At 41.9% G+C, this 25216-nt stretch overlaps 3 protein-coding genes across 4 annotated transcripts in view; 2 read left to right on the top strand and 1 right to left on the bottom strand.

Annotated features, from left to right (window-relative positions):
* Positions 1–319: 319 nt before the first annotated feature.
* On the top strand, positions 320–21922 carry Ppat-Dpck (Bifunctional Phosphopantetheine adenylyltransferase - Dephospho-CoA kinase). The gene is made up of 9 exons (XM_077659516.1): positions 320–645; positions 935–1661; positions 2762–2976; positions 5820–5951; positions 6768–7022; positions 8402–8486; positions 10989–11086; positions 13089–13235; positions 17180–21922. The coding sequence occupies exons 2-9, from the start codon at positions 1031–1033 to the stop codon at positions 17240–17242; spliced, it is 1626 nt and encodes a 541-aa protein (XP_077515642.1). The 5' UTR covers positions 320–645; positions 935–1030; the 3' UTR covers positions 17243–21922.
* Positions 21923–22880: 958 nt separating this feature from the next.
* On the bottom strand, positions 22881–23976 carry THG (tRNA-histidine guanylyltransferase). The gene has a single exon (XM_077659523.1). The coding sequence runs from the start codon at positions 23856–23858 to the stop codon at positions 22950–22952; it is 909 nt and encodes a 302-aa protein (XP_077515649.1). The 5' UTR covers positions 23859–23976; the 3' UTR covers positions 22881–22949.
* A 63-nt stretch (positions 23977–24039) lies between these two features.
* Cul3 (cullin 3) overlaps positions 24040–25216 on the top strand; it is a 37963-nt gene continuing 36786 nt past the window's right edge. The window contains exon 1 of one of the 2 annotated variants that reach the window (XM_077659515.1): positions 24040–24749. In XM_077659515.1, coding sequence (XP_077515641.1) covers positions 24696–24749 — 54 coding nt within the window. In that variant the 5' untranslated portion in view covers positions 24040–24695. The remainder of the gene's footprint in view (positions 24750–25216) is intronic. The other variant, XR_013313418.1, reaches the window with a different exon arrangement.

Genomic DNA, 25216 nt, shown 5'->3' on the forward strand with positions numbered 1-25216 from the left:
GTTAGGTAGATTCACTGATCTTGATCAGTGGGTAGAATCCACTGATCGTTGAATGGTTACAGTGAACTAGAATAGAATGGTAGAATCATTGAAATAATGTCTATGCAGGCACAATGACACAGTCACAGGCAAAGACACAGAGTATTTATAAGGTTACATCTCAAGTTTCCTTTTTTTAAAGTTTAATGTAAATGAAAATACCGAGCAAGATGATATTTAGCACCACACTGCTTCAACAAAGATGCTTCTAGCATCTATCCACTTGTTCAGGTTGTCTTACAGCGCCTCTTTTTTCACACATTGCACCCAGCAAGCCAACAATAACGAAAGCTAGCGCTTTTACAATCTGAGCGCAGGACACCACGCAGGGAGAGGAAATTTGAGGTTATCTAATGCGCAAGACGCACTGGCAGAAATGAACCTGAACGGAAGCACGTGGTATGGAAGCGCACGTCCGCACTCCGCACATCTTCCTCGTCTCCCCTTCCACATGCAGGAGAGAAGGATTGCCGAAATGCTGCTGCCGTTGTTGCACTGTGTTTGCGGAGGTTCGCGTTGATGTTTCCTTATAAATTTCCTCAAGCGCAGGTACGACGTAAACTGGACCACAGTTTCCACTGTCCTCAGGTCTGTGTCTACCACGAGGCGAGTGTAACAACTACTTTCGTGTCTTGTTTTAAATCGCACATGCGTACACAGAGGTGCTCGTCCGTAGCGCTGAGCATTGAATTTGTATGTTGATGTGTTAAAGTACTCCGTTCCTTGAGAGTCTAAAGGAAAAGCACCACCACGCATATTAAGTGGACTACTGGGTAATCAGTTTCTGAAATTGATTGTATGCACTATTTCCTGTAAAATCTCATAATTTCGGCACCCCTTTTAGTAAAAACCTCGAAACAACGTTTATTTGCTCTTGCTTTGTTTAATTTTCCAGGTCTCCGTTGGAAGTTCTTTCTAACAGCCCTACCTTTAAAGGAGTAATACAATAGACGGTAGCTCAGTGGGCAACGATATTTTGTAGAGGCCTGCCATGTTTCAGACAGGTCTCCTAATTTTGACTTCGTCGCCTAGAATCTTGACTTCAAATGTTTCCGCTTATTTGAAGGCCGCCAAGAATTTAGTTAACAAAACTTTGTATATTAAGCTAGAGCCTAACCGGCACCATTTGTGGCCTGTCCAGCAGCCTGTTTTCACACCCTCAGAACTGTCTCAACTGCGCAAGCTCATTCCAGACATCTATTTCAAAGCTGCTGGAGTGTGTGCACACCTAGACATCCGGGTTCTCCAGAGTTGTTTCAAAGATGCAGCTCGTAATGAGTCTCACTTGAAGGCACCTTTCGACGTTGTGCTGACGGATAGCAGCCATGCTCGTGCTGATCTGGAGTTGTATTTGGGGCACCAGTTCAACAAGAGCTGCTCCAACTTCCACTACCTTGACAGCAAGTTGACAGTGAACGACAGCAACGAAGACAACTTGAATGGTTTCAACCATGCTAGCAACGGGGTCCAGAACATCTCTACATTTCAGACTTTTGAAAGTGTCTGCCTTGGAGGTACCTTTGATCGCCTTCACCTTGGCCACAAGGTATTGCTCTCTGAGGCTGTGCTTCACGCGTCAGGCAAGCTGGTTGTTGGAGTGACTGACGGCGACATGCTGAAAGGTGAACGGTCTGGTTTTGCTTGGTTATGGATTGTAGGCTGCATGCGGCTCATTTTGAACACACAGCATTACACTTACCATGACACAAGTGTCACATCGAAAGGCATCAATGCTTCTGGTAACCTAACCCTGTGTGCTATGCTTATGAGGTTAAAGGAAATGAGTAAGCATTCCACTTTGTTCGGCTGCATGTCATTGTCATGTTGGACTCAACACTGGTTACTCTCAGTTGCAGCTAACTACAGGTGAATACGCTCACTCCATTTTTTCACACGTGTGCCACTCAGCGAGTGTTGCCAACACAACACACTTCTGGTTCAAACAAATTCACATGTGGCTTTCCAATCAAATTAATTGGAAAAGCATTTGTTGTGTTACTTGGCTTGTGAATTTGTTGCAAAAGCCACTGCTGACAGCAGTCCCTTTTCTACTTGGGCGTCCTCTTAACACTTTGTTTTCAGGTTTCTTTTGGGGGGAGGTCTTCCATTGGGAAGATATCTTGCTGACATGTGTGTCAAATCACAGTCGCAGCATGTGGTTGCTGATAGTGAAAAACAATAATGGAATGCATGGCTGTAACACCTTTAAGAATGCACTGCAACACCTTTAAGAATGCCCTACAATTCATTTATAGGTAATGTTTAGTAAGTGCAAAATGCATATTTCATTTATGTTCTTCCTATTTCATTACATCATCTTTACAAGATGCAGTTCATTATCGTGATGAGTTTGACTTGAAGAAACTGTACACAATTTTTCAAGGTCACTGCTACACTTAATAATAATCTATTGCACTTAATAATCATGTTTTGGAACCATTTTTAAGAATTTTAAGCTAGCACTTCCCAATATTATGTATAAATTGTGATTGTTTATTTTGCTGATATTGTTTTTTATTTTAATGCAATTAAAATTTTTTTTGCAAGATGGACATCACTAATGTGTGAGACTAGTAAAAAAAGCCACTTTAACTACCCCCCCCCCCCCTTCCTTCTTTCCCTCCTGAAGCTGTGTTATCTTTAAGTGAAAGTCTCCCCTTGATTTGCTACACATTTGCATGCAGCAGTTTTATCTCTTTGCCTTTGTTTCTTTGTTTTTCAGGCAAGCTACTTTGGGAGCTGATAGAGCCAGTGGAGATGCGTATACGTGCTCTGATAGAGTTTTTACAAGATATTGACTCAACCCTGCAGTATGATGTGATTCCTATCTACAATCCCTACGGGCCAACCATAGAGGATAGCGACCTAGAATGTCTCTACGTCAGCGAAGAAACTATGAAAGGAGGCAGACTGGTTAATGAGGAACGAGCCAGAAGGGTATGTTCAAAAACTGATTTTACATCCCAGTTTTATGAGGTTGTTGATGTGTAATGCCTTTGACACGAAAGGAAAAGGGGAGACGTTGTGTGGTTTAGAGAAGCTAGTTATTATTGGCATCTATGCTTTGTCAGTGGTTATTTTCAAGGTTCTTGAGGAACATAAGGGAATATCTTTAGACCCCATTGAATATCATTCATTTATTCTTGCAGGGCTGAAAAGCACTGGATTACCAGTGTGGGCTATGCTGTCTCCATCACCTGAGATAGTTGATCCACATCATTGTTTTGATGTTCACCCATCTATGAGTGTCAGGCTTCTGCAAATGTTAGAAAGACAATATCCTTACTCCTGCTAGTTTTTTCGCCTTACATATCCTGCGTCCTTTGTGCTTTTAGGTGAGGTTCGTTCATGCACTGCCACATGTGTTCACTTGCCCTAGACATTCATGGGAAAGGATGTTTGCTTTTGTCGCGTGTGCTGGCAAGAGTCTTTCTCATTGTGTTTAGAGGCCATGGGTGATAAGCTGGGAGCCAGGATCAATACATTGTATAATAGCTTCAGAGCTTGCCTTCCTATCTTATCTTTAAGTGCTACTCTGACCATGACATTGATCTCAGAGGAAAAGTATTGATACAAGGGCTACTTGTTTGTTTTGTGAGACCTCCAAATGTTATCTGGGTCTTTCGCGCAGCATGCTGTGAATATATCTAGAAGGAAACATTCATGTAGTCTGCCATATGTTTATGCTGGCTTCCATTTGTCAGAATTGTGTGAAGCAAGGAGAATAGTTAGTCACAAGGAAAGGATAGTGTGTGTGTGTGTTTTATTTTCATCGTTCTAATACGTTCTTTACTTGCTCGAAAGTACACTTGTTAGAGAAAACTTTTAAGAACCTGTGAAAATATGTTATGCAGTCATTATAAATGTAGCATACTTTTACTCAAGTAATATTTTGTTATAATTGCTTGCAATTTCAGTCTTAGTGTTGGTACTAGTTTCATGCACATGCTGTGCCCAATTTATCTTGCCATTTCCACTTTTCTTGCCTCTGTCATTGGCAGCAGCATATTTTTGTTTAGTAACTAACCAGAAATCCATCCATGTTATTTACTCAACTACTGATTTCTGGAAATACAGGAAAGCTGAGTAAACATAGTGTAGTGTCAAATGCAGGCCTGTAGCACAGTTCCCGAAGGTTATGTTTGCTTGAAAGATTTGACTAGGCAGCAAGGAAAAAGTGAAATTTTGTAATATGCAAAGTGGTTGCAAACAGCATTTCCTTGGTTCCATCCTTCCACAGTGTAGCAGCGTCCACAGCTACCTACATGGCTGTTAAATGAGGGCACTGCCTGATAAGTTGAAAGCCCTACTAGTTTATATGGGGCACATGGGTTTGATAGACAATAGACATCCTGTGATGATCCTGTGTATTTGTGAGTGCGCAAGTGGTTTCACCTTTCGCCTTTTATTTTTCCTCTTTTTCACCCTCTTCCTTTACTCTCATCTGGAGTAGCATACCAGGTTAACTACCAGGCACGCCTCTCCTGTTCTCATTAAAATCTCTCTCTCTGTATCCTGGAAACAGATTTTCTTTGCAATAATATGCTGTACATAGATTGCTGTGTACGTCAACCTTACATGTCTTGACCAGCCTTAACCATAAACTGTCCTACTTTTTGCACTTTAATTTATCCTTAGTGTCTACCTGTTAGGCTCATCAGGCAAAATGAAATTGCAACATAGAGATGTCAGGATATGTAGGCTACGTTGTTCATCCAAGTCGTCTATCCACCTTTCTCTAATGGCTTACTGCATATGCATGTAGCTTTTAAGATTAGTCTACTGAATTTTGTCGACCATGTTTTTTTTTTGTGGCAACAAAAAGATTCTTGCTCAAATAAACATGTATACCAGGCTATAGGGCTGAGAACTGTGGGAGAACAATTTAGACATTTTTTCAACATGAGAATATATCTTTCTATTTGGCAGCAGTTAGCATCAACAAACCATGACATAAGAGACATGAAAATGGCTTTTGACTGACTAGGCCGCCTTGGTGATTATGGGCCTGTAATTGAAATGTGCGAGTTTTCTTAAAACTACAATTTCAAACAATAAGGGAGTTTTAAAAGATTATCACTAAAATAAGACTAGTGATATCTATCACAAATTTCCACCACCATATTTTGCGGGTAGCAGCACTGCTGATTGCATTGCCACTGTTAGCATAGTGGCAGTCTGCCTTTTCAAAACATTTGATGAAGTTGGGGCTGGTTATAAGAGGAAATAATTAAGATGCTTGAAATTTCTTCCAACAAAAATAGACTTCTGTGTTGCACTCAGTCGTGTTCGAAATAGTTATATCCACTCCAGGCAGTCTAGTCGTAGTGTAGCCCGATTACTAGCTGAGCGCCAAAGTTTGAACACAGCATGGTGCCACTGTTGGCTTTGTCCTTACTTCCTCTGCTGGTTTCAAATATGAATTGCTAAGAAAATGCTAGTATTCGTTGGTTTCAACCACCATATAGCTGGACCTACCAGAACATACCAATATTTTTTTCATTCATCTCCAACTTTAGATAGCCTCTTCAACTACCGTATAGATTTCTCACCTGACTATAGTGGCATTCGAGTTAAAATAATTTTAACCGCCTAATCGATTGCCACCTTCCAGATGGGTCATGGTAAGCAAGGTTGTGGTTCCCATTGTCATGTTTCCGACATCACCGAAAGGCTCATTGTCATGAAAAAGATAACTTCACTGCCTGTGAAGATTGACATGTTTCTCATAAAGCTGTTAGCATGTTTTTCAGCAGTCACTGTCATTTTCTGGCTTTCAGAGCATGCCTCCGATGGTTATTCGATCCGTGGGCCTAGCCGAAGACGTTTGCCGTAGCAGTGGAGAGGAGTTCAAAGTGAGCTCCTCTTCACTCAGGCGCCGGCAGCTTGGCACCATCCTCAATCCACCCAAGGTAAGACAGGAGTAAGGCTATATTTTGCAGTAAAGTCACTTTTTTTTTGTTATTGTGATTGTTGATTGTGACTGTTTCAGAGTGCTGGTTGTGTTGTGTGAACCATATGTGGCAACTTATCTTACTCAGAAGTGAGAACATAGGGGCGCTTTTATCTGAGAAAAATAATTCTTTCTGTCCTTGGAGTGTTTTGCCAATAACACGTCATAACCATGGTAGAGAATGAACATATGCTTAGGTTGGTTTACTACTTTTTTATGTAATCTTTCTTGTTTTTCTCATTTTGTTTTCTTGCAATTTAATCACTACCTCATTTTTGGGTATTTTGTCTTCTCTAGAGTGCATTAAGAAAACTTTGTGAGTTGTATTGATGACAGGAAGGTACGGTTACGCACAGTGTGGGTACCAGTATCATATCTTTCTGATGACAGGTGCCTGGCACACTGCACGGAACCTCTTGTATAAGCTCTGTGCAAGTGCACTGCTCAGAATATCTTGGATTATCTTTAACTTTTGCTTGTAATGTGACCAGCTTTGAGAGATATCTTCATATTTTTTTGTTGCTTGTTGGTCACAAGTCTTAAACTACAAATGGACCTCTTGACTTATGAGAGGTCATTTGTTCCTTTGTGTTGTGCATCACCTAAAAAGGTCCTGAACGTACCTTTTAAGATTGGTGACTTACCAACATCAGTGGGTGGACTGCGCTGCTGTTAACATCTCAGTCGAGTTACAGTATCTGCATGGTTGAATGCTAATCATGAATGTTTTGTCTTAAGTCCTTTGCCTCATGCATACTCTATTCATGCACTTCAGCCTAGGCCAGGCATACCTGACCAGCCTTACCTGATTGGACTGACGGGGGGTATCTGCACTGGCAAAAGCCACATCATCCAGAAGCTGGAGTCCTTAGGTGCTGTGGTGATCAACTGCGACCCCCTCGGCCACGAAAGCTACCGGCCGGGTACGCAGGCGTATGCCCATATAGTGGAGACATTCGGGGACCAAGTGGTTAGCCCTGATGGCACAATCAACAGGAAGGTCCTGGGCGCCATCATTTTTGCGGATGAGGTGCGGCCCGTGCTTTCACTATACCATTTCTGGTGTCTTTAAAAAGTGCTAGAAGACATCACAGTTGTTGTGAAAAGCGGAGCTAAAAAGAAGGCTCTTTCTAGCTGCAAGATTTTTTTTGGTAGTTGATGTAGGCTGGTATGGTGAAGCCTGGTAGTGCTTATCTCATACATATCTTTGGATTTTATGGTGCATAAAGCTGGCACACAATGTTGTCAAATGAATATTCAGCATTTCCCAATTGTAACACGCAAATCATTGTCAATGCTGGGCCATAGACCTGCTGAACAAAAATGATCAATTGAGAAAGAAAAAGTTTGCAGTGTTGCCGTAGACCAGAAGATTTGGCATGAGAAGAAAATGCAACTAAGTAGAAAGGGAATGCATTGGTAAGTTAACTACAGCAAAGGAAAACACAAATACGGTGGTGCATAATAATAATGAACCTCTTTTCCGGCTGCCCTGTAGTTCCACTCATATGTGATTAAAGAGCATCTACCATGGCACACCTGTACAAAGGCGGTCGCATTTATTTGCTTCTGCCTGCAAGGAAGGAAGGTAGCGCAGGATGTCTGGTCTATTACTCGGTGTCAAAATTTCCTTCATTCTGCCCACATCCAGGTCTGTCTTCTTCAAATATAAATTTTGCATAGTGCAGCTGTTTTCAGAACTGTGCACTGAGTTTATGTGCAGTTGTATGTGAAGTGACTGATGCACAGTGGTGCCTGAACTGCTATACATTGCCTGGATATGTACTGGTGGTGAAGAATAATGCCCAGCTTTCTTACACTGTCTTTATCAGCCATCTCTGCTGAACATATGGATTGTGGTCATGTCACTTAACTATAATGCATGCTCATTTCAGCAAAACCTACTCATTTTGAAATGACTTCTTGTACAAGGCTAATTATCAGTGCAAGAGAATCCTTTGGTATAGCATGCTTTTTTCATAGCTTAAGGAGAAATTGTATGTTCCAGCATATTCATATTTTGATGTGGATGCTCTCTTTGAACTGCACACCTTGCACCTTGCACAACTGCACTCCTATTCAACGTGTGTTACAGTATCTTGAGAAGGTGAAAATAGGTACACTTCAAGCTTCTAGGGTTAAGTCTGGTGTCTTCGTGTCAGTATAGTAGGGATAGCTGCAATGTAATTTTGGTAATAAAAATTACTGAAGTTTTACACTTTAGGCTTCTCTGGCAAGCGCTGTTAACCATTTTAGCAAGGCTGGTCTTTTCCGGTAGAACCCTGTATTGAAACCTAATCATGGTAAACCTAAGGGAAAGGGAAACTTTTGAATTTTTGTGTTCTGCCAGTATTTTATTGGGGAACATAAGTACATTAGGCTCATTATGCTGTCACCATTTATGTGCAGGCAAAACGGCAGCAGCTGAATAAAATTGTGTGGCCTGAAGTCTCTCGGCTGATTGACGAGCGGCTTGAAGAGCACAGACGAAAAGGTTGGTTCAGCATGGATTAGTTCAAACATCATGCCAACTTTTTCAGCTTTCCACTCTTGGAGCAGCTCATCCCCTTGAATAAATGCTCAGATTCCAATTCCAGTTTAATTATAGTAACAGGACTAATTCCTTCATAAGTTGTAATTCTTGCTGAGAAGAAGTTATTGAGTGCGTCAACATGAGACATTTATATCTACAAAGGCCATGCCTATTCAGACCAAATTATTTACTGTTGCTGGGCTGCTTTCATTATTGTCATTCGAATTCTGAATTGTGTGTCAGAGTTTTAGCTTACTGTTTTCCCCAGTACTTTGGCTTGAGTGAGCTTGTAGCCAGAAAGGGTTATTGCTAAACATATCAATCAATCAATATTTTATTTCTTCCTCAGAAAAATATTAACGGAGGACGAGGAGGGCTCGAAGAAAAAGTGGAAGTTTCCACTTGACGAGCTTCGAGCCCCCTATTTACAAGGCATATACAGTGGAAGATTTAGAAATATACATCTTTGTACATTAGAATGTGTAACAGTCAGCACATATAATATGCAATACAAAATAATATACACTCATTCTCGAGCCACAAATAAGAGTCAATATATACAAGGCAGCCATGGTAGCACACCAATTTTACAATGGAAAGAGAATTTCTAAATACATAAAACTGTTTCATACACGGTCACTCTCGCGTTACAAAGAAGGACTTAAGTATATTGTTGTTAACGGTGCTTATGTTTATTCCCTGACAATTAAGGTGGTTTAGTAGGGTCGGTAGGGCATGACAGAGCATTTGTTCAGAAAGTCATAAACATGAGTAAGGAATTTTCCAAATTAGATTAGTGCGTGTATTGTAGTGTCGTGTTTGAGGGGTCAAGTTTGCAAGCACATGCACATGCCACACAGACTATGATTGTCTGAAGCTAAGCTGTGCCTCAGGTAGCGTATTTACATCATTGTAAGTCAATGTATTTTTTTTTTATTTGAAAATCCGAAGTCTTTGGGGTGTTGGGGTGGGAGGGTCGCGAAGGGTTTGCGAAGTGGGAATTTCTCTGGACGATGGTGTTAGAACGACGTAATGTCGGACCACAGCACTGACGACGACGACAGCACTAGTGAGGACGATGGCACATGTGTGGACGAGTAGTCCAGTGACTAATACATTTTCATTTTGGAATGTGCCCACAGGCACACCCTTTTTTTTTTCCTGACGCGATATGGGGGATGACTCACATTTAAGTCGACTTACCATCGTATAAATATGGTAGCTGCATTTGCATGTCCAGAGCTGTGTGGATTGACCCTGGATGGCTCCAAATTTAAATCCAAGCTTACAAATAAGGCTGTAATCTGCTAATGAAAGCAGTATATAACAATGTGGCTACTGTTGCCTAGGTGCTAGCAGAGTTTGGGAACAAAAAAAAATTGAATGCAGGATAGCATTGATAAAAAAAAGGGCATGCTGTTTGCATGCTTTGATGAAAAAAACAAGGCTGCCACTGTCTGAAAGATGTTGAAGTAGTGAGCGTTAGCTTTATTGGCCATGCGTAAAACGAAAGTCTTATCGCGTCCTGCAGCGCCAGTGAAGAAAACCTTGAGCGGCTCGGAAAACTAACATAACTTTCCCACCTAGCGGAGCGATCGACGCCTAGCGCCATCTATCAGAGAAAATACGATGCATGTCTACCCATTGTCGAGGTACACCCGGTCAAGGTGGGCCTAGAATTCGGAATGCGGTGCGATATGGTAACGCTTCAATTAGTAATTGCATGTATACAATGTTTACCTATTATTTACTTGTGGTTTTATTTCTACATGACAACCCATAGGGTTTTATTTTCCTCCCAAATTCGGTACACAACTGTCCTCAGATGGGTGCCCCTTGTTGTCTGAGTATAAATAGCGGAACGAATGCACACGTAAGTTGACAGTATAGGATATTTTTTGTGGGGAGGGGGGTGGGGGAAAGGGACGGGAGGTCGCAATAAATTTTAATGGCCGCCATCTTGGATTTGAGAAACCGAAACTATGCCGCCATTCGTAAGGTGACAGTATAGGATATTTTTGGAGGGAGGGGTTGAGGGGGAAAGGAACGGGAGGTCGCAACCAGTTTTAATGGCCGCCATCGTGGACTTGAGAAACCGAAACTATGCCGCCATTCGTCCCCTGACGTCATATTCACATAGTTCCTCCTCTATCCACCATATTGGACCGTGACGTCATCATTGGCATGGGGCAGGTGGTTGTTTCTACAATGATATTGTAGATGGCGCTACAAGTCTCAATGCGAGATATGCTGTTTTCTGGTTGCTGCCACAGATACACTGTGATCTCAGGGTGGTAGCAGACCCCACGAAATCTCAAAACAAGAGCTAACGCTCTTAAAAGAGAAAACCAATAGAAAGAACATCAACAGAATAGGAAGCTTGGCAAATTTTTGTACCAGGCTACAAACAATATTTCTCATGTTATTTTAATATTTTTTACTTTGACCATCTTTTTTGTGCAGGTACTAAACTGGTTATCATGGAGTCTGCACTGCTCTTGGAAGCCGGCTGGGAAGAAAAGTTTCACCAAATCTGGTTGTGCATCATCCCTGTGGAGGAGGTAATCGGTTTTTTGTGGGCACCTGCTAGTTTTTGTTTGTTAATTTTGAACAAGAGAATATTTGCTATTAGCATCCATCTGAGCCACAGCCAGTTTGGCTCCAAAGAAAAGCTATACAGATTACTGATGCGTTTGAACCAACATTATTTAACTCACTTATTTTGGAATCTGATACAGCTGACTAGAGTTGTATGAATAGTGATTTTTTGGTTCAAAGCAAATTCGAAGCAAATATTGATCTTTTTCTAATTGGTTCAAAGCAAATTCGAAGCAAATATTGATCTTTTTCTAATAATATCAAATATTTCAAATAGTTTTGGCACACTTTGCCATTGCATGAAAAACAAAAAAAAACAGAAAAAGTGCATTGAAGCTAGTCGACCTTTTGCAAAAATGGCCTTCTGACGTATATTTCTAAATCTTCCACTTGTAAATAGGGGGCTCGAAGCTCGTCAAGTGGAAACTTCCACTTTTTCTTCGAGCCCTCCTCGTCCTCCGTTAATATTTTTCTGAGGAAGAAATAAAATATTGATTGATTGATATGTTTAGCAATAAACCTTTCTGGCTACAAGCTCACTCAAGCCAAAGTACTGGGGAAAACAGTAAGCTAAAACTCTGACACATTCGACCTACTCTCGGAGGCAACCTATTTGAGGAGTCAAGTTAGACTCAGCAGAGCGGCAGGTATTACGCGCCATGTGCCAGTGCCCGCTCCCACCTTAATTCGTGGATCTCCACACGTAAAAAAAAAATATTGTCAATTTGTGTACAAATTGGTGCCACTAATGAAAGTTACAACTGCGCACCGTCCTATAGTGCTGGTGATCATTTTCCCAGACTAGCAGTAGGCAGCGTGGGAACCAACTTCCAGCACTTCTGGTATCCTCCAGAACATAAGTCACGCCGTGGTCTGAAACTGTAGGATTGCTGGCAGTTCGGTTTACTGCTTAGTCAGCCAGGCCACTGGTTTGGTCTGATATTTAAAGCCATTTTTTCTTCATATTCGAAAATTTCATTATTCAGATACCCCTAGAAAAAGTAAATTCTCAGCGACATAAGTGTGGGGGGTGGGGATCAGAGATATTGCCTTGCGCTTAGTCGCTGCCATTTTTACCCAGTTCACGAATGCACAAATGGGCAACAACGGCGGAAAGTATGTTTGTTTGAGAAAGTGTTGCACTGCGGCGGCCAAGCAAGCTCTTCCCTTCATCCTGCAGCGATTGCGACGATGATAGCCGTATGCAATGCCCTCTCACAGATTTCACCATGCCGGTCTGTTTGCAGAGTTTTCACATTATTTGCTTCAGAGTACTTTGTCTTTTATCAAACTTCCAGGTAAATTTTGGTGGTAAACACCTTTCGCACGGCCAGAATCCTATCGTTGTGTCCGTAATTCGCCAATAATTTTATCATTATACTATATGGTTTATCTTTACTTAAGGGCAATGGGAGAATTGATAAATCTTATGAATTTGATCGTTATAAACGATATATAATTATATCTGGTATAGCTTTAAGTGGATTACACTGTATGGGCATTCACCCATTATCGCTGTTTGAACAGCTTCCAGCCGTGAACAGTGGATGTGAACACCAGAACCCGAGCGAAACCCGGAGTGCTAGCGCACCTAAATTGCATTTGGTCTAACTACGCATGTCGACCATCAGTTTTTTTCTTTTATTTGTGCGTGGTTGCATTGTTTCTTCATCATGTCACGCCACCTCGTTTATCAGTCCGTGTTTTTCCTGTTAACACTTGTGTTGGGCCATTAACTAGCTGCATTGGCTATTGGTACAAATACTTACATATAAGTTTCGTTGTTGTTATTGAATAAAATTGTCTTGAATCTTGATATGGGCCAGTCATAAAAAAAGGGCACATTTTGTTCAGCCTTCTGTATAAGTGCTTATATCAGTAGCTTAAACTGCCACCGAGTGGCTGAGCAGTTTTGCGAAGTGAAAGCGGGCAATCTGTTGTAATCCTTTCCTGTGTCCTGAATAGGCGCTGAAGCGAGTCATGGCTAGAGACAACCTGGAGAAAGACCAAGCCTTACGCCGAATCCAAGCCCAAATGTCGAACAAAGAACGTGTGGACAAGGCCAATGTCATCTTCTGCTCCCTTTGGGACTACGCTACAACAGAGCGGCAGGTGCAGAACCTAAAACATATACTTATGAAGTCGTATGTTGCCAGTGGCCCAGCTTGCTCATTAAAAAAAAATGCAACAATTGAAATTGAAGCCGCATTCCTGTTGCATTAAATCGTAGTGTGAGGAGAGACACGGCACATTGCACCTCTTTACTTGCTGGCTGCTGTGTTTCTCCACTCTGGGCCTATAGCATCACAAGTTCTGGGCAAAAGCCTCACTTTACAAAAACCTGGTACAGAAATAGAAGTGGTTGCTGAGTATTATGTGAGGTACACTGTTGTAATGGTTATTAAGTTTTCTCATGTACTGCGTTTACTCGCGTATTGGTCGGTAGGTTGTAAGATGGACCTCGTAACTTTGGTAACTGGAAAAAAAAAGAAAAAAAAAATTCGAACATCTTGTTGGTCGACCAGTGTGAACCAGTGTGAACGGGCTACCAATGTGCAGTTAAGGTGACTAGCGCAGTGCATCACATACCTCAGCTGTGGCAGTGCCGTGAGAAACTTTTCACCTAAGAGGTGTTCTTGCTTTTTTCCCCAGTAGATGATTGACTCCTCGGTGACATCGAAATCACATGGTGTTGCTCAGTTTTTTGATGCCTCTGCAAGTAAATTGATGGTTTGCTTAAATGCTGCCAAGAATAATCGCTTGCATTCTGGAGGCATGTCTTTCCTCTGCTGCTTGTTGCGGCGGCTATGGCATAGTGAAGCTTTGTTCTTATCTTCGTAGTGGTGCAGCTGTCTTGAAAAGGAAGGAGCGTGTGAAACCTTTGGATACTAATGGTGGTAGCAGATGCCATAATTTGTCAAGTCTTGAACGTGGCTACAGCACAGGACTCTCTGCAGTGCCATTGTTCTTTCTTCTGAGCTTATAGCCGAGTTTGCACCTTGTGGTTGCTGTGATTCACGTATTGATCTATACACTAGTTTCTAGAGTGCGATTTCGCAAAAAAAAACAAAACACTGCAGCTTATACACAAGTAAACACAGTACTCATCAGCAAAATGATTAAATTTTTATGATGGTGGTGGTTAAACTTTTGTTTAGGTGCTGCTACGTAGATTCAGTACAAAACACCTGCAGGTGTGAGCTGTGCCACGATGATAACCAATGTTAAGCACCCAAGTTCTCTTGCTTCTGTCACAGTACGTCATTATTTTGAAGAATGTCAAACCGCACAAAATATCCTAATTATCCGCAGATGAAAAAAAAATGAAAAAAGAGTAGCGTAAAGAACTTCACAGAGTCAGTGTTATTGCACTCAACAAAGCTGCATTCAACAATTAACAATCGATTTCTACCAAAGCAGGGACCTGTTTGGACTCATCTTGATTGTCCTGTCACTGGCAATCACCAGAATTTTGGTCATGCCAATTTTTACGCCCACAGGGTATAGTTGTGCAGCTTTCTCAACGTAACTCAGTGACTGGAAAAGCTCTTCACCGTTCACCGGCACTTTTATACTGTCATTTTTGGCATATGTGAGGACGGTAGCCAAGCTCAGTTGTGTCAGATTAGAGGCGCGCTGCAGCTCTAGGGCGCATGAGGATAAGGACTCTGGATGGGAGCTGCTGTGGTTGAAAAGGAGCAACAAGAGAGGGCGCGTCATGTCCGTCCTTTCAATCCGAGGCTGGCATGGTCTGTCTTGTATCAGCAAGTTCAGCACAGTTCTCAGCGAACATAAAATAGAAGCTGTACTCTATTTTTGGGCCTCCACACTCCGAGCATGCCGGACGCCACATTGGCAATCAGGCAGTGGTGAATTGCAAAGGGTTAATTTGGATGATTTAACGTCACCATACAATGCATTAATTCGGAGAGCCGCTGCCATCCGCTTGAAAATGTGTGATCATTTAAGGTGGGTTGAGATTTTGAAAATGAGTTTCGAAACTTGGCTGTACAGCAGTTTATAGCTATGGCTACAAAATTTGCAAGGAACCTTAAAATAGACGCAGCTTGCATTGAGCTCTCAACTAGTTTAAAATTTTGTTTAGTGTTTTTAGTCTTGTTTATTTTTTCTACTAATGTACCTTTTTCTTAAAATCGACTATCCTCAGAGTGTTGCAATTTTGTGCGAAAGTACCTACCCAAATTTTACACAAGTGGAACTAAAATTATGTGCTTCCAACGAAAACTAGATTTGTTATGTTTTTAATCTTTGTTGATGCAATAAAATTGCCACATATGATTGGTTTTTTAGTCATAAAAATACAAATGCACTTAGTTTATTGATTCTAGTTACAGTTATCTGCCAGTTACAGTTAATGCCATTAACTACCATCTGTGAAAAATGTTTCCTTATGCCTTATAGCTCTTAAGAAAAAGGTACATAAGCCTCCAAAAATTTTGTTTTGAAAAAAACACCAATAAGGTCTCTGAAAACTATTTTATTCTTCAAAACTCCTTGACAAAAGAGCTACAAGAGGTGCCCTAGTGGCTGAAAAATGCACTACAAACAAGGCCAAATTGCAAACCGAAATCCAGAACCCGAGTTTGGATCAAAAACTTCAGAGCATTGAACTTTTGGAACTACCGAAGCGAAAAGACAATGTTGAGGTGCTCCCACTTTTCTGGTCGACGTGAAGAAAAGGAAAAAATTATTTTGGACATTGTGAAAACTTGAGTGTAATATATTTTCTGAAAGATGAAGAAATTCTCCAGAACCCTAGTTTGGATCAAAAACTTCAGAGCATTGAACTTTTGGAACTACCGAAGCGAAGAGACAATGTTGAGGTGCTCCCACTTTTCTGGTCGACGTGAAGAAGAAAAGGAAAAAATTATTTTGGACAGTATGAATACTTAAGTGTAATATATTTTCTGAAAGATAAATTCTCTATAAGATGATCACAAAATCTCAATCTAATTTTTCGACAAAACAGAGTCTCATCCCACCCTAAGAGTCCAATTTGGTGTCGCACTGCGTAATGCAGGCTCGCACGCCAGTTGTAAGCGGCGTAATGCATTATTATTTGTCGGACTCGGGAACGTGGCTAACTGCAGCCTTCCCGCAAGGCACTCCAGATCTTGAAATTAATCGAGCCGGTTCATGCTGCAGGCTCGAATCGTCCTGTAAGTTTTACGTTGTAAATTACAGGACCACAGATAATATATGGATTATCTTGGACTTGAATTAACCAAATGCCATATCTTCAAGGTTTTACTGTGGTGAGAACGAATTTGTACTAGGTTTGCTTCTAAACTGTTTATTTGGTTTTAGGCTTCTGATTTACAGTGAATAAATATTTGCAACCCAAGAATAATAAAAAAATTAAAATGAGTTGTAAGAGTTGTGTAATTGGGGGCTGCGTTTTTAGGATACTTTCTTTATTTTTTCTTTGCAAAATTATGTTGGCTTACAGTAAATGCCTAGCCAATGTTTATACAGTGCTTGAGAATCCTTAGTCATGGTTCTACTTATTTGGCTCATCCTGGGCAATAGGAGCAGTGCTTGTCTGTGTGGTCTTGTTATGCATAGTTTTGTGTGTTCCAGAGCTATGTTTTCTTCTTGTGCTTTTTTCCTGCTTTCGAGAGCTTTTTTGGGGCATTATTTGGCATGGTTTCAAACCTGCTACCAAGGTGTCATATATCTTGGTAATGTAATTAGGTAATAATCATGATTTTGAATGAATCTGTTGCAAGACATACAAACAGACTCTTAGCATATATAAAAGGAATAGCAAAGCGTACACCTGAAAACGCATCAGTGCTTGGTGTCCGTTGCACTTGCGATACTAAACGATAATGTGCAACTCTGTTCTAACCCATGACACTTTTCTTTTTCTCTTTTTTTATTTTTGCAATTTGCTCGCCTACTGCCACCTTGTGTCTATTTGTATTTAAGATGTTACATAGTTGTGTTAACTGCATCACATTTAAAGCTTTGGTAAAAACGCAATGACTACATCTAGGAATTACATTTCACCAACTTTATGTTCTTAATTTCAGGTGGAAAAAGCATGGAATGAACTTCAAGTGTTTCTAGCCAAGAACAAGCCATCAGCTCTGTGATGATCGCTTCTGCACAGAAACATTTTTCGGGAGTTTTTCATCTCCGACAGTTGTTTAGGCTGTGCTGCGTGCAGTAGAGCTCGCAATCGTGTCGGTTTGAACTTTCCTTGAGGCAATCACTGAACTAACTTGTTGCAGAGAAGACTGTCTTCATTTTATGAAGAGGTTTACAGACCTGTGATAATGGTACAATAATTAAGCTACAGTGGCAGTAAGTTGCTGACTAGCCTTACGCCCTGTTTCCCTGTATGAAGCAGGCTATGCAGCTTTTAAGCGGTTCGCATGCCCTTAATTTTTTCCAAGATGGGCATAGGCATGTGTGTATTGCCGTTCTAGGTCTTCACGCATGGTAATTAAATGATTGTGGGTGTACACTGGGTATGAAGTGTGTTGATCTGAACATAATTATAATTATGGGTGGTGCTGGTATAAGGTCTGACGATGTGCTGCTTGGTGTCTTAAGCATGTTATTATTTTCTAATGTATCAGTAAATGCTGAATTTAGTTTTAATTTTATGCACTGCTTCCATCAATAATCAAGGCACCCATGAGCATACTATTTGTGAAGCATGCCTATGTAGGCTGTTGATTCATTCCCTTTGTTTAGCACTCTTCTTAAGGGGAGATGGGGGTCTTGAAATGAAAATTATTATTATCAAAGATATCATCATGACATTGGGTATGCACATGTGTTTCTTCTTCCCGTTTTCAAAAATATAATTAGTTTCAGTATATCTCAATTAGTTCCCATAATATACAAAAGTAACAAGCCTAATTAGCTAAATTCTTGCAGGGCATAAGACACTTAAATAAGCATTTTTTGGTTTGATTGAAATGGAGCCTTAACCGAAGACTTGCCATCTGGAGCTATGCTTATTATACTGTTTTTGAGGTACAACATTATATAAATATGTTCAATTATGTCCAATCACCATAATTATGAATATAGTTTGGTGATATTATGATTCACAAAATTTGTAGTGTTGTACTTGGCCAAAAAAAAAAATAGAGCATACCTCCACAGTTTAGTTCTTTCTGAGTTCAACTGTGTAAAATTAATTGAAATTGCATCTAATAACCTAATAAAAACTTCTGTAAGGAATGCGAATCTGAGAAAATTGCATTTGAAGTGCGTTCATCAGCGATTCGGGGGTCTTTGTAGAGGCCTGAATAAACAGTGGAATGCAGACGTTCCAAAAACATTTCACAGCAGTAAGTAATACCACGATGTGAGGGAAGGGGCCCAGTTTTCAAACAAAACCAAGATGACGGCTTTTGGGGACACGGTCATGAGAAGCAATGGGTGCGAAGTTCTGCCACATTTTGTTCCGAAATTGCCATTTCCTATCTTTGTAAGTGCAAAATATATAAGTTTTTAGTAATTAGAGGTCGAATTGGGCCTTGAAATTTTTTAGACAGGTCTCGAATATGCCATTTTTGCAAAATTGAAATTTTTGAATTTTTTTTTATCGTGTCAAGACCACCATCTCCTCTTAACTGTGGAGGTGCACCACCATATACTGTGATCAGATTTGTGATGAAAGGAGCCGATTCAAATAAATGTGCAGATGTTAAGACGTATATGTCTATAAGAATAGGAAATCCTGTGCATCTTTTAAGTTGTCTTATTTTTTTAAATGTGACTAATGCCCCTGAGTTACACAGTACAGCCAACTGGATTGTTAGCTGCATGATATGGAAGTCCGCTGCTAGGGAGGCAGCATCTAACCAGTGTAGTCGCCTGCACTCATCGTGAGAATAAATGCATGTGTGTGGGGGCCCCGTGATTTGTGTGCTTGTTTCTTGCAGTTTTGTTAACGCTTGTGGGCACATCATCTGTGCTACCTGCACCGCTCTCACATGTGCACTTCCAGTTGTGACTGCATCTGATCTCAATTGAAGTTTTGATCATGTTCTGTGTGAACACTGCTGCACATTTCCGCCTGATCCTGATCAATAAGTTGGCCTGCTGTATATCAGGTGATGCTATATGCACCCACATATGTTCGAAGTTGTAGCAAAGAAATTGGTTTGTAATGAAGTAAACAAAAGGATATTTCTTTTTCTTATTTAAGACAATTTAATACAAATTGGCTCAGGAGGCAATAGCAAAAGGTCCGGATGGGGCCTGACTAGGCTATGCCCCCCTGACAGCATAGGCAGCACATGTGTACATATGATTATACATCATACGCAGACCCAAGTATAACACATCAATACAAATACAGTTGAAATATTGAAATACAAATAATTGAAATATTGCCATTTATGTGTTATGTGCAAGCAAGAAGCTTGGCCACTTTACATACGAATATTTCCTGAACAATAGGGTAGCAGATGCAGCTCTTCAGTCAGGCTGCAGTGGATAGAAAATAACAATCATGCTTTGGCAACTGGCTTGATGCCATGTAGTGTCAGGTTTAGTGATAACTGAAATTGTCCATTTAGCAACTGCAGATCTGCATTAAGTTCGGTCCTGCTCTTCTCAGTGAGGATCAAATTTTCCATGTGACAGCAGTAGTTACCATAGTTACACGATTATAAGTTGACCTATTTTTCAAAATTTGAAAATTCAATGTGGGGGGTCGACTTAATATAGAAACCAAAGCATCGCGCCATAAATACAGGCAAGACACAAAGTGCCCATGTGAGAGCAGCAGTTACCGTATTTACACGATTGTAAGTCGACCTAGTTTTCAAAATCTGAAAATTTTGAGTGGGGGGTTGACTTAAAATATAAACCAAAGCGTTGCGCCATCAATACAGGGGAGACAAACGAGATACCATGCATCCTACAGCGTGGTTGCATTTTTGCTGCGCGGCTCCGTGCCATCGACTCTTGGTGGGTGCTGGCCATGAGCAGCTGCTATGTCAACGTGCAGAACCAGCATCCCCACCCCGTGCGTGGCGGCCGATGGTGGCTGTCAGCAGCTACCAGCACCAGCCCACTCCCCACACGTGGCCACAGATATGCGGTTGCTGATAAGTGGCGGCGGCCCGATAACACATTCGCTTTCGTCCAATTTTTTTTTTTACTTTCAATTGCGCACTTGGTTCTCAAGGGAGCGTCGATAGTTGTTGGAAGGGCCCCTGTTCCAATCGCGGCGGCACCGCCGCTTGGAAGCGCAGCGGCCCAGTGTCGGTAGCCGACGGAAGAGCCGACACCGCTAACGCGTAGTTTCTCTTTCGCTCTGACCATGGCTCTGACGCATTTGGCTACTGCCGGCCGCGTTTCACAAGTTTTTAATGTAGTGCTTCGTCATTCGTGCTCCGGGTCCAGGTAAGCTACCGGCGCTTGTTCACGGCTACGTTCAAGATTGCTGCCATTCTTTACGCCGAAGAAACAAACAACTGCGCGCGGGGCCGCAAGTTTGACGTTCGCAACGGGTGATGCAGGTGTTGCAGCTGCAGTGAGGCAAAGATTTCAGCTGTTCCACGCGATGTCTCGGTGTGGCTGTTCGCGAAGTGCGGGATTTCGCTGTACGACGATGTTAGAACAACGAGCTGTGGGACCGCAGCAGCGATCACGATGGCGGCGCTAGTGAAGACGATGGCGCAAGTGTCGACGAGTAGTCCAGTGACTAATACACTTTCGTTTTGGAATGTGCCCACGGGTGCGCCCACGCGTGGCAGGCGATAAGCGGAGGCCGCAGGATAGTGCTATCGCGTTCTATTATTGAAGGCCAAGTGTAAACAACTTTCAAGTTGTTTTTTTTTTTTTCAGAAATGTGATATGGCCGGGGGTCGACTTACAATCGTGCAAATATGGTGCATGTTGAATGTTATAAATGTTTAAAAAAGCAGTCTGCATGCATGTTACTGATCTCTAGAAGGATATCATTTGTGATTTCAGATTGAAGGGATTCTCTAATCATAATGCCAGTAGTTTATTGCTTTGAGCTTAGTATCTGGAGTTTCCTTTGACAAAGCACATTCACTATGATTAGGAATTTGAAAGATTACCACAAAGTGTAGTGATTGCCTGCAGATGATTGTCAGAATCTCAATGACTGCTGCAGTCTTGAGTGCAAAAGTGCCAATTCAAAACTTCCGTGTTGTGTCATGTATTCATGTTACATGGGTTCATCAAGTTAGGACTGGGTATCTTGGAGTGAAAGCATTCTTATGTATACAGTGTAAGATCTGAGACAGCAGCCTCCCTTGAGCTATAAATAAGGACGCCATGAGCATCATATTGATAAAAATATTGTTATAAAAGCACTATGCACCTGTAGCTAATCAAATTTGAAACATACAGAAATTGAAGTGAAGGCAGATGAAACAGACTTGATTGCAGCCAGGTTTTTTTACTGCCAAGACTGACAACATGCAATGATGCATGAGGTGTAAGAAACAATACATACACTAAAGAAACGTGGGAGTAAACTTTCTTCAAATGCCTCTCCAGTAGTGACACCGATAAGCTGATGATAGGTTTTGCATCTGTTGTAGGTACTTAGGCCTCTGAAATCTACTGTGCATGTGTTTGTAAAATCTGTTGTGCATTTCTTATGCCACAGTGCATACAGGGTGCTGTTGCAGCATGACAAGGCATGATGTCCTACTTTTGCTGCTGGATATAGGGAGTTTGTTGGCCACTGTCACTGGTCAGTCATTAGCTTTCTCAGGTGGGCTCTGCCTATAGTCGGATACAACATATGTCTCCAGTGAAGCTCCACGCACATTCGCGACTGCCTCCGCGACAAAAAAGTGGTCCAAAGTTTTTCTTGTGACTTGAATAAGAAGCTTATCACAAAATGAAATTTTAAGCTAAAAAATTTTGATGCCTTCGACTTGTTTGATATAAACAAAAACTGGTTTAGTTTGCTGTCGCGATTGCTAAGCAGAGTAATACAGGACCCGGTAGGCCATGACCCATTGCTGTTTAAGTTGTATCTTACTTAGAGTACCTTACTTTTAATGGATGAACTGCAGGAGAAAAAATCCTGTAACTTGAGCACATAGTGTTGCAGGACAAAATGGTGAAAAGATGCCACACATGTAGTATTAAGAGATGTACTACCTATGTTGTTGCATGTGATATAGTGGATCACTGAACATCTATTTTTTGATGGTTAACTTTCCAAAGCGACTGAGGCTGCGAGGGATGACGTGTGAAAGGCTCCGGATAATTTTGACTACCTGGCATTCTTTTATGTGCACTGACATCGCACAGCACACGGGCCTCAAGCATTTCGCCTCCATAAAAATGCGACTGCTGCAGCCAGGTTCGAACCAGAGTCTTTTGGGTCAGCAGCCGAACACAGTAATCATTTAGTCACCGAACTGAACCATGTGGAGAACATGTGCAGATATTGCTTTCCTTTTGACATCAGTGTAGCAACAAGGTTGCCAAGAGCAAAACAGGCGAACCTCTGTATGACTCGCCTTGTGTTGATTAAAAACATAAATTTCATAATTTTTAATTGAAAGGTCCTGCATGTTTTCTCTATATCCAGTCCTTATGCTGCTTTATGGTTTTCCCCACCCCAGCAAGCTTTCTGTTGCTGCAAATGTAGGTGCTAAAAGTAAAGGCTGAAGACGTTTCCTACAATAGCACTTTTGTATCGCATGGCTATTCATGTATAACATGAAACGGAGGATGCTTCACAACCTGAAATAAAATATGCACAAAGAATTTTCTTTCACTGTTCAATTTAATAACTATACACACAGTATGCTTTTGTGAAAACTACACTGCAGACACTCATTCCTCTAGCAAGTGCGGGTACTTGCTCCAGAAGTCCTTTTGAATTATGTCCACATTTAGCGCTGTTATTTTGTACACTTTTGCCTGTTTGCGGTTTTTTTGCGCTTTGGTACCGTCTCCCTGCGGCTCAGCGTCCGTGGGCTCGCGAATGACGACAGTACCCTTGCGGTACAGCGCTGGAAGGTTGTTGTAGTTGGTCTGAAATTCTTGAAAGAGAATCTCGTTCTTGTCTGACGAGACTGTGCCGCGAAGCCTCTCCTCGGCTTGCCTGGGGGTGAGACCCCCTTTCTGTACGAGAGCCCAGAAGACCGTGTTGTAAAGGTTGTTGATGTGACAGTCCGCCTGCCGCCAGCTAAGATAGTCCATGAGATTGGTGTCGCTTGGGTACAGGACAACTCTGCCGTCAAAGGAAGGCGGGTACTGAATGGGGGCCGAGAAATAAGAGGGCCAGTAGAAGAGATACGAAGAAGTGAACAGACTGCAGACATTCGTCATGATTTTGCTAGCCCGACGGTTATAAAGCTCGGCGCTCTTTTTGAAGACGAAGCTGTACTCGTCGCTCTGTCCATAAGCCAGACAAATCTCGCCAAACTCTTCCATGACGCGCTCCGCACAGCGCGTCATCAAATCCAAGGCGCGCTTGTCGTTAGGTTTCTCGAAACCGTGCGCATCTGAGAACTTGTGGAATGCCTTTCCGTCAACGCGCGTGACAATCCAGCAGTTCGGCAAGCAGCTGTCGTCAGCTTCAAATAAACGAACATATTCAAATTTACTCTTGGCCATCTTGCTGTAGCCGAAGAACGGTACCGAGAACGGAAAGTCGGTCTGAAGCAGAAAGCGCTGCACACAAGGCGAGGCTTCTGCTTTGGCAGAAAACACGCACAACAGACGAGAGAAAAATGACATAACACGGAACTACAGCGTTAACGATTTCCTACTTTACGCGCGCTGGTACTATGCAACGTGCGAGCACATGTCACATCATCCCATCAACCACACCGCCAATCAAACCGGAAGTGCTGGAACCCCCCGGACGCTCCGGACTCCGGATTTTTCCACGCGCCACCTGCACGACCTGCATATTGGTCCTACATCACATTAACAAATTCTAATGTGAAGACAGCAGCTTTTGTTATAAACATTATTGCCCCTTCACATCATTTGACAGGCGAGAAAATAGATGTTTCTTAAGTTAGTGCAGACATCTTTTATCGCGTTCGAAGATTTTCTGGGATCCTCGCTACTTTTGATTAATGCGCGCCTAGTAACAACGACTTGGTTAAAATTCAGCAGTTTCTTTGTTTTCACGTATTGCATATATCGTCAGAATTGCATTAGTTGAAGCGCTGAAACTGGTATACCACAGATACCTCGTCCAGCTTTGCGGGCCCGCGTAGACCAGCTGAATAATCAGATCAAAGACGCAAACCTGCGTCCCTGCGTCCTTACGTTGACTAAAAATCGCTAACCTCGTCGCAGTGTGACAACCTCGAGGATTCCCTGAAAACCCTCCCCTTCCCCCTGTTTTTTTTTTTTTTTGCTGCACTAGTTTTTGCAAGAATACAAAGCATAGGTGCAAGTTCAAAGTCGGTCATGGCAGTGGCTACAGTGCGCGAGTGCTAAGCCTGTCAGAACAGTTGTTTACTGATGTCGGTGGCTGGGAACTACACTGGAACGGTCGCCTAGAGCTTTCTCCGTGGATGCGTGCGCTCGTCTGAGTTCTTGAGGTGTCCTGAACGCACAATGAGCTTGAAGCCTGGCAAGAAGGATACCAAAATGCGTATCCGAGCATTTCCTGTGAGTATCTCGAAACCTTTTAGTTCGATCACCTCTAGGCCTAATGTGCTCTTGTGATGTGCTTTTGGGCGGCTGCAAAAACTAAACCTTTAATTTCGTATGGCACGTAACATGAATAACACATACCAGCAGCACTATACTTTTTGTTTTAAGAGCTTCTCTTGCGTCTCTGTTTCTCAAATCCTTTCCTCTGGCCCGATAAAAAGTCGTGGTTGGAAACTGATGCATCCGTGCTTGTTTATGAAGTGTAATTTCGTGATTGCCTGTAACATGTCTCGAAATTTTTAAAGGAAGGAGCCTCTTTATATTATGCCGCCTGAAAGGTATTATGACCAATATCGATACACGCCGTTGCGCTGATCAGTTTCTCTGTTCTTGTGTCCGGTTTATGTTTTGACTCGCTTCAGATAGCCACCCCCGGGAGGAAATTTTTGGAGCCTATTCTAAGTGGCATAAAACCGGATGTG

Source organism: Amblyomma americanum, chromosome 3 (assembly GCF_052857255.1).
Source record: "Amblyomma americanum isolate KBUSLIRL-KWMA chromosome 3, ASM5285725v1, whole genome shotgun sequence".
Classification (NCBI taxonomy): domain Eukaryota; kingdom Metazoa; phylum Arthropoda; class Arachnida; order Ixodida; family Ixodidae; genus Amblyomma; species Amblyomma americanum.

Bases quoted from the DNA above. Each gene is read 5' to 3' on its own strand.
- Ppat-Dpck (XM_077659516.1), top strand. From the start codon at position 1,031: ATGTTTCAGACAGGTCTCCTAATTTTGACTTCGTCGCCTAGAATCTTG. The intron at 1,662-2,761 runs GTGAACGGTCTG...TTTGTTTTTCAG, and splicing joins TGACGGCGACATGCTGAAAG to GCAAGCTACTTTGGGAGCTG. The intron at 5,952-6,767 runs GTAAGACAGGAG...CATGCACTTCAG, and splicing joins CCATCCTCAATCCACCCAAG to CCTAGGCCAGGCATACCTGA.
- THG (XM_077659523.1), bottom strand. From the start codon at position 23,858: ATGTCATTTTTCTCTCGTCTGTTGTGCGTGTTTTCTGCCAAAGCAGAA.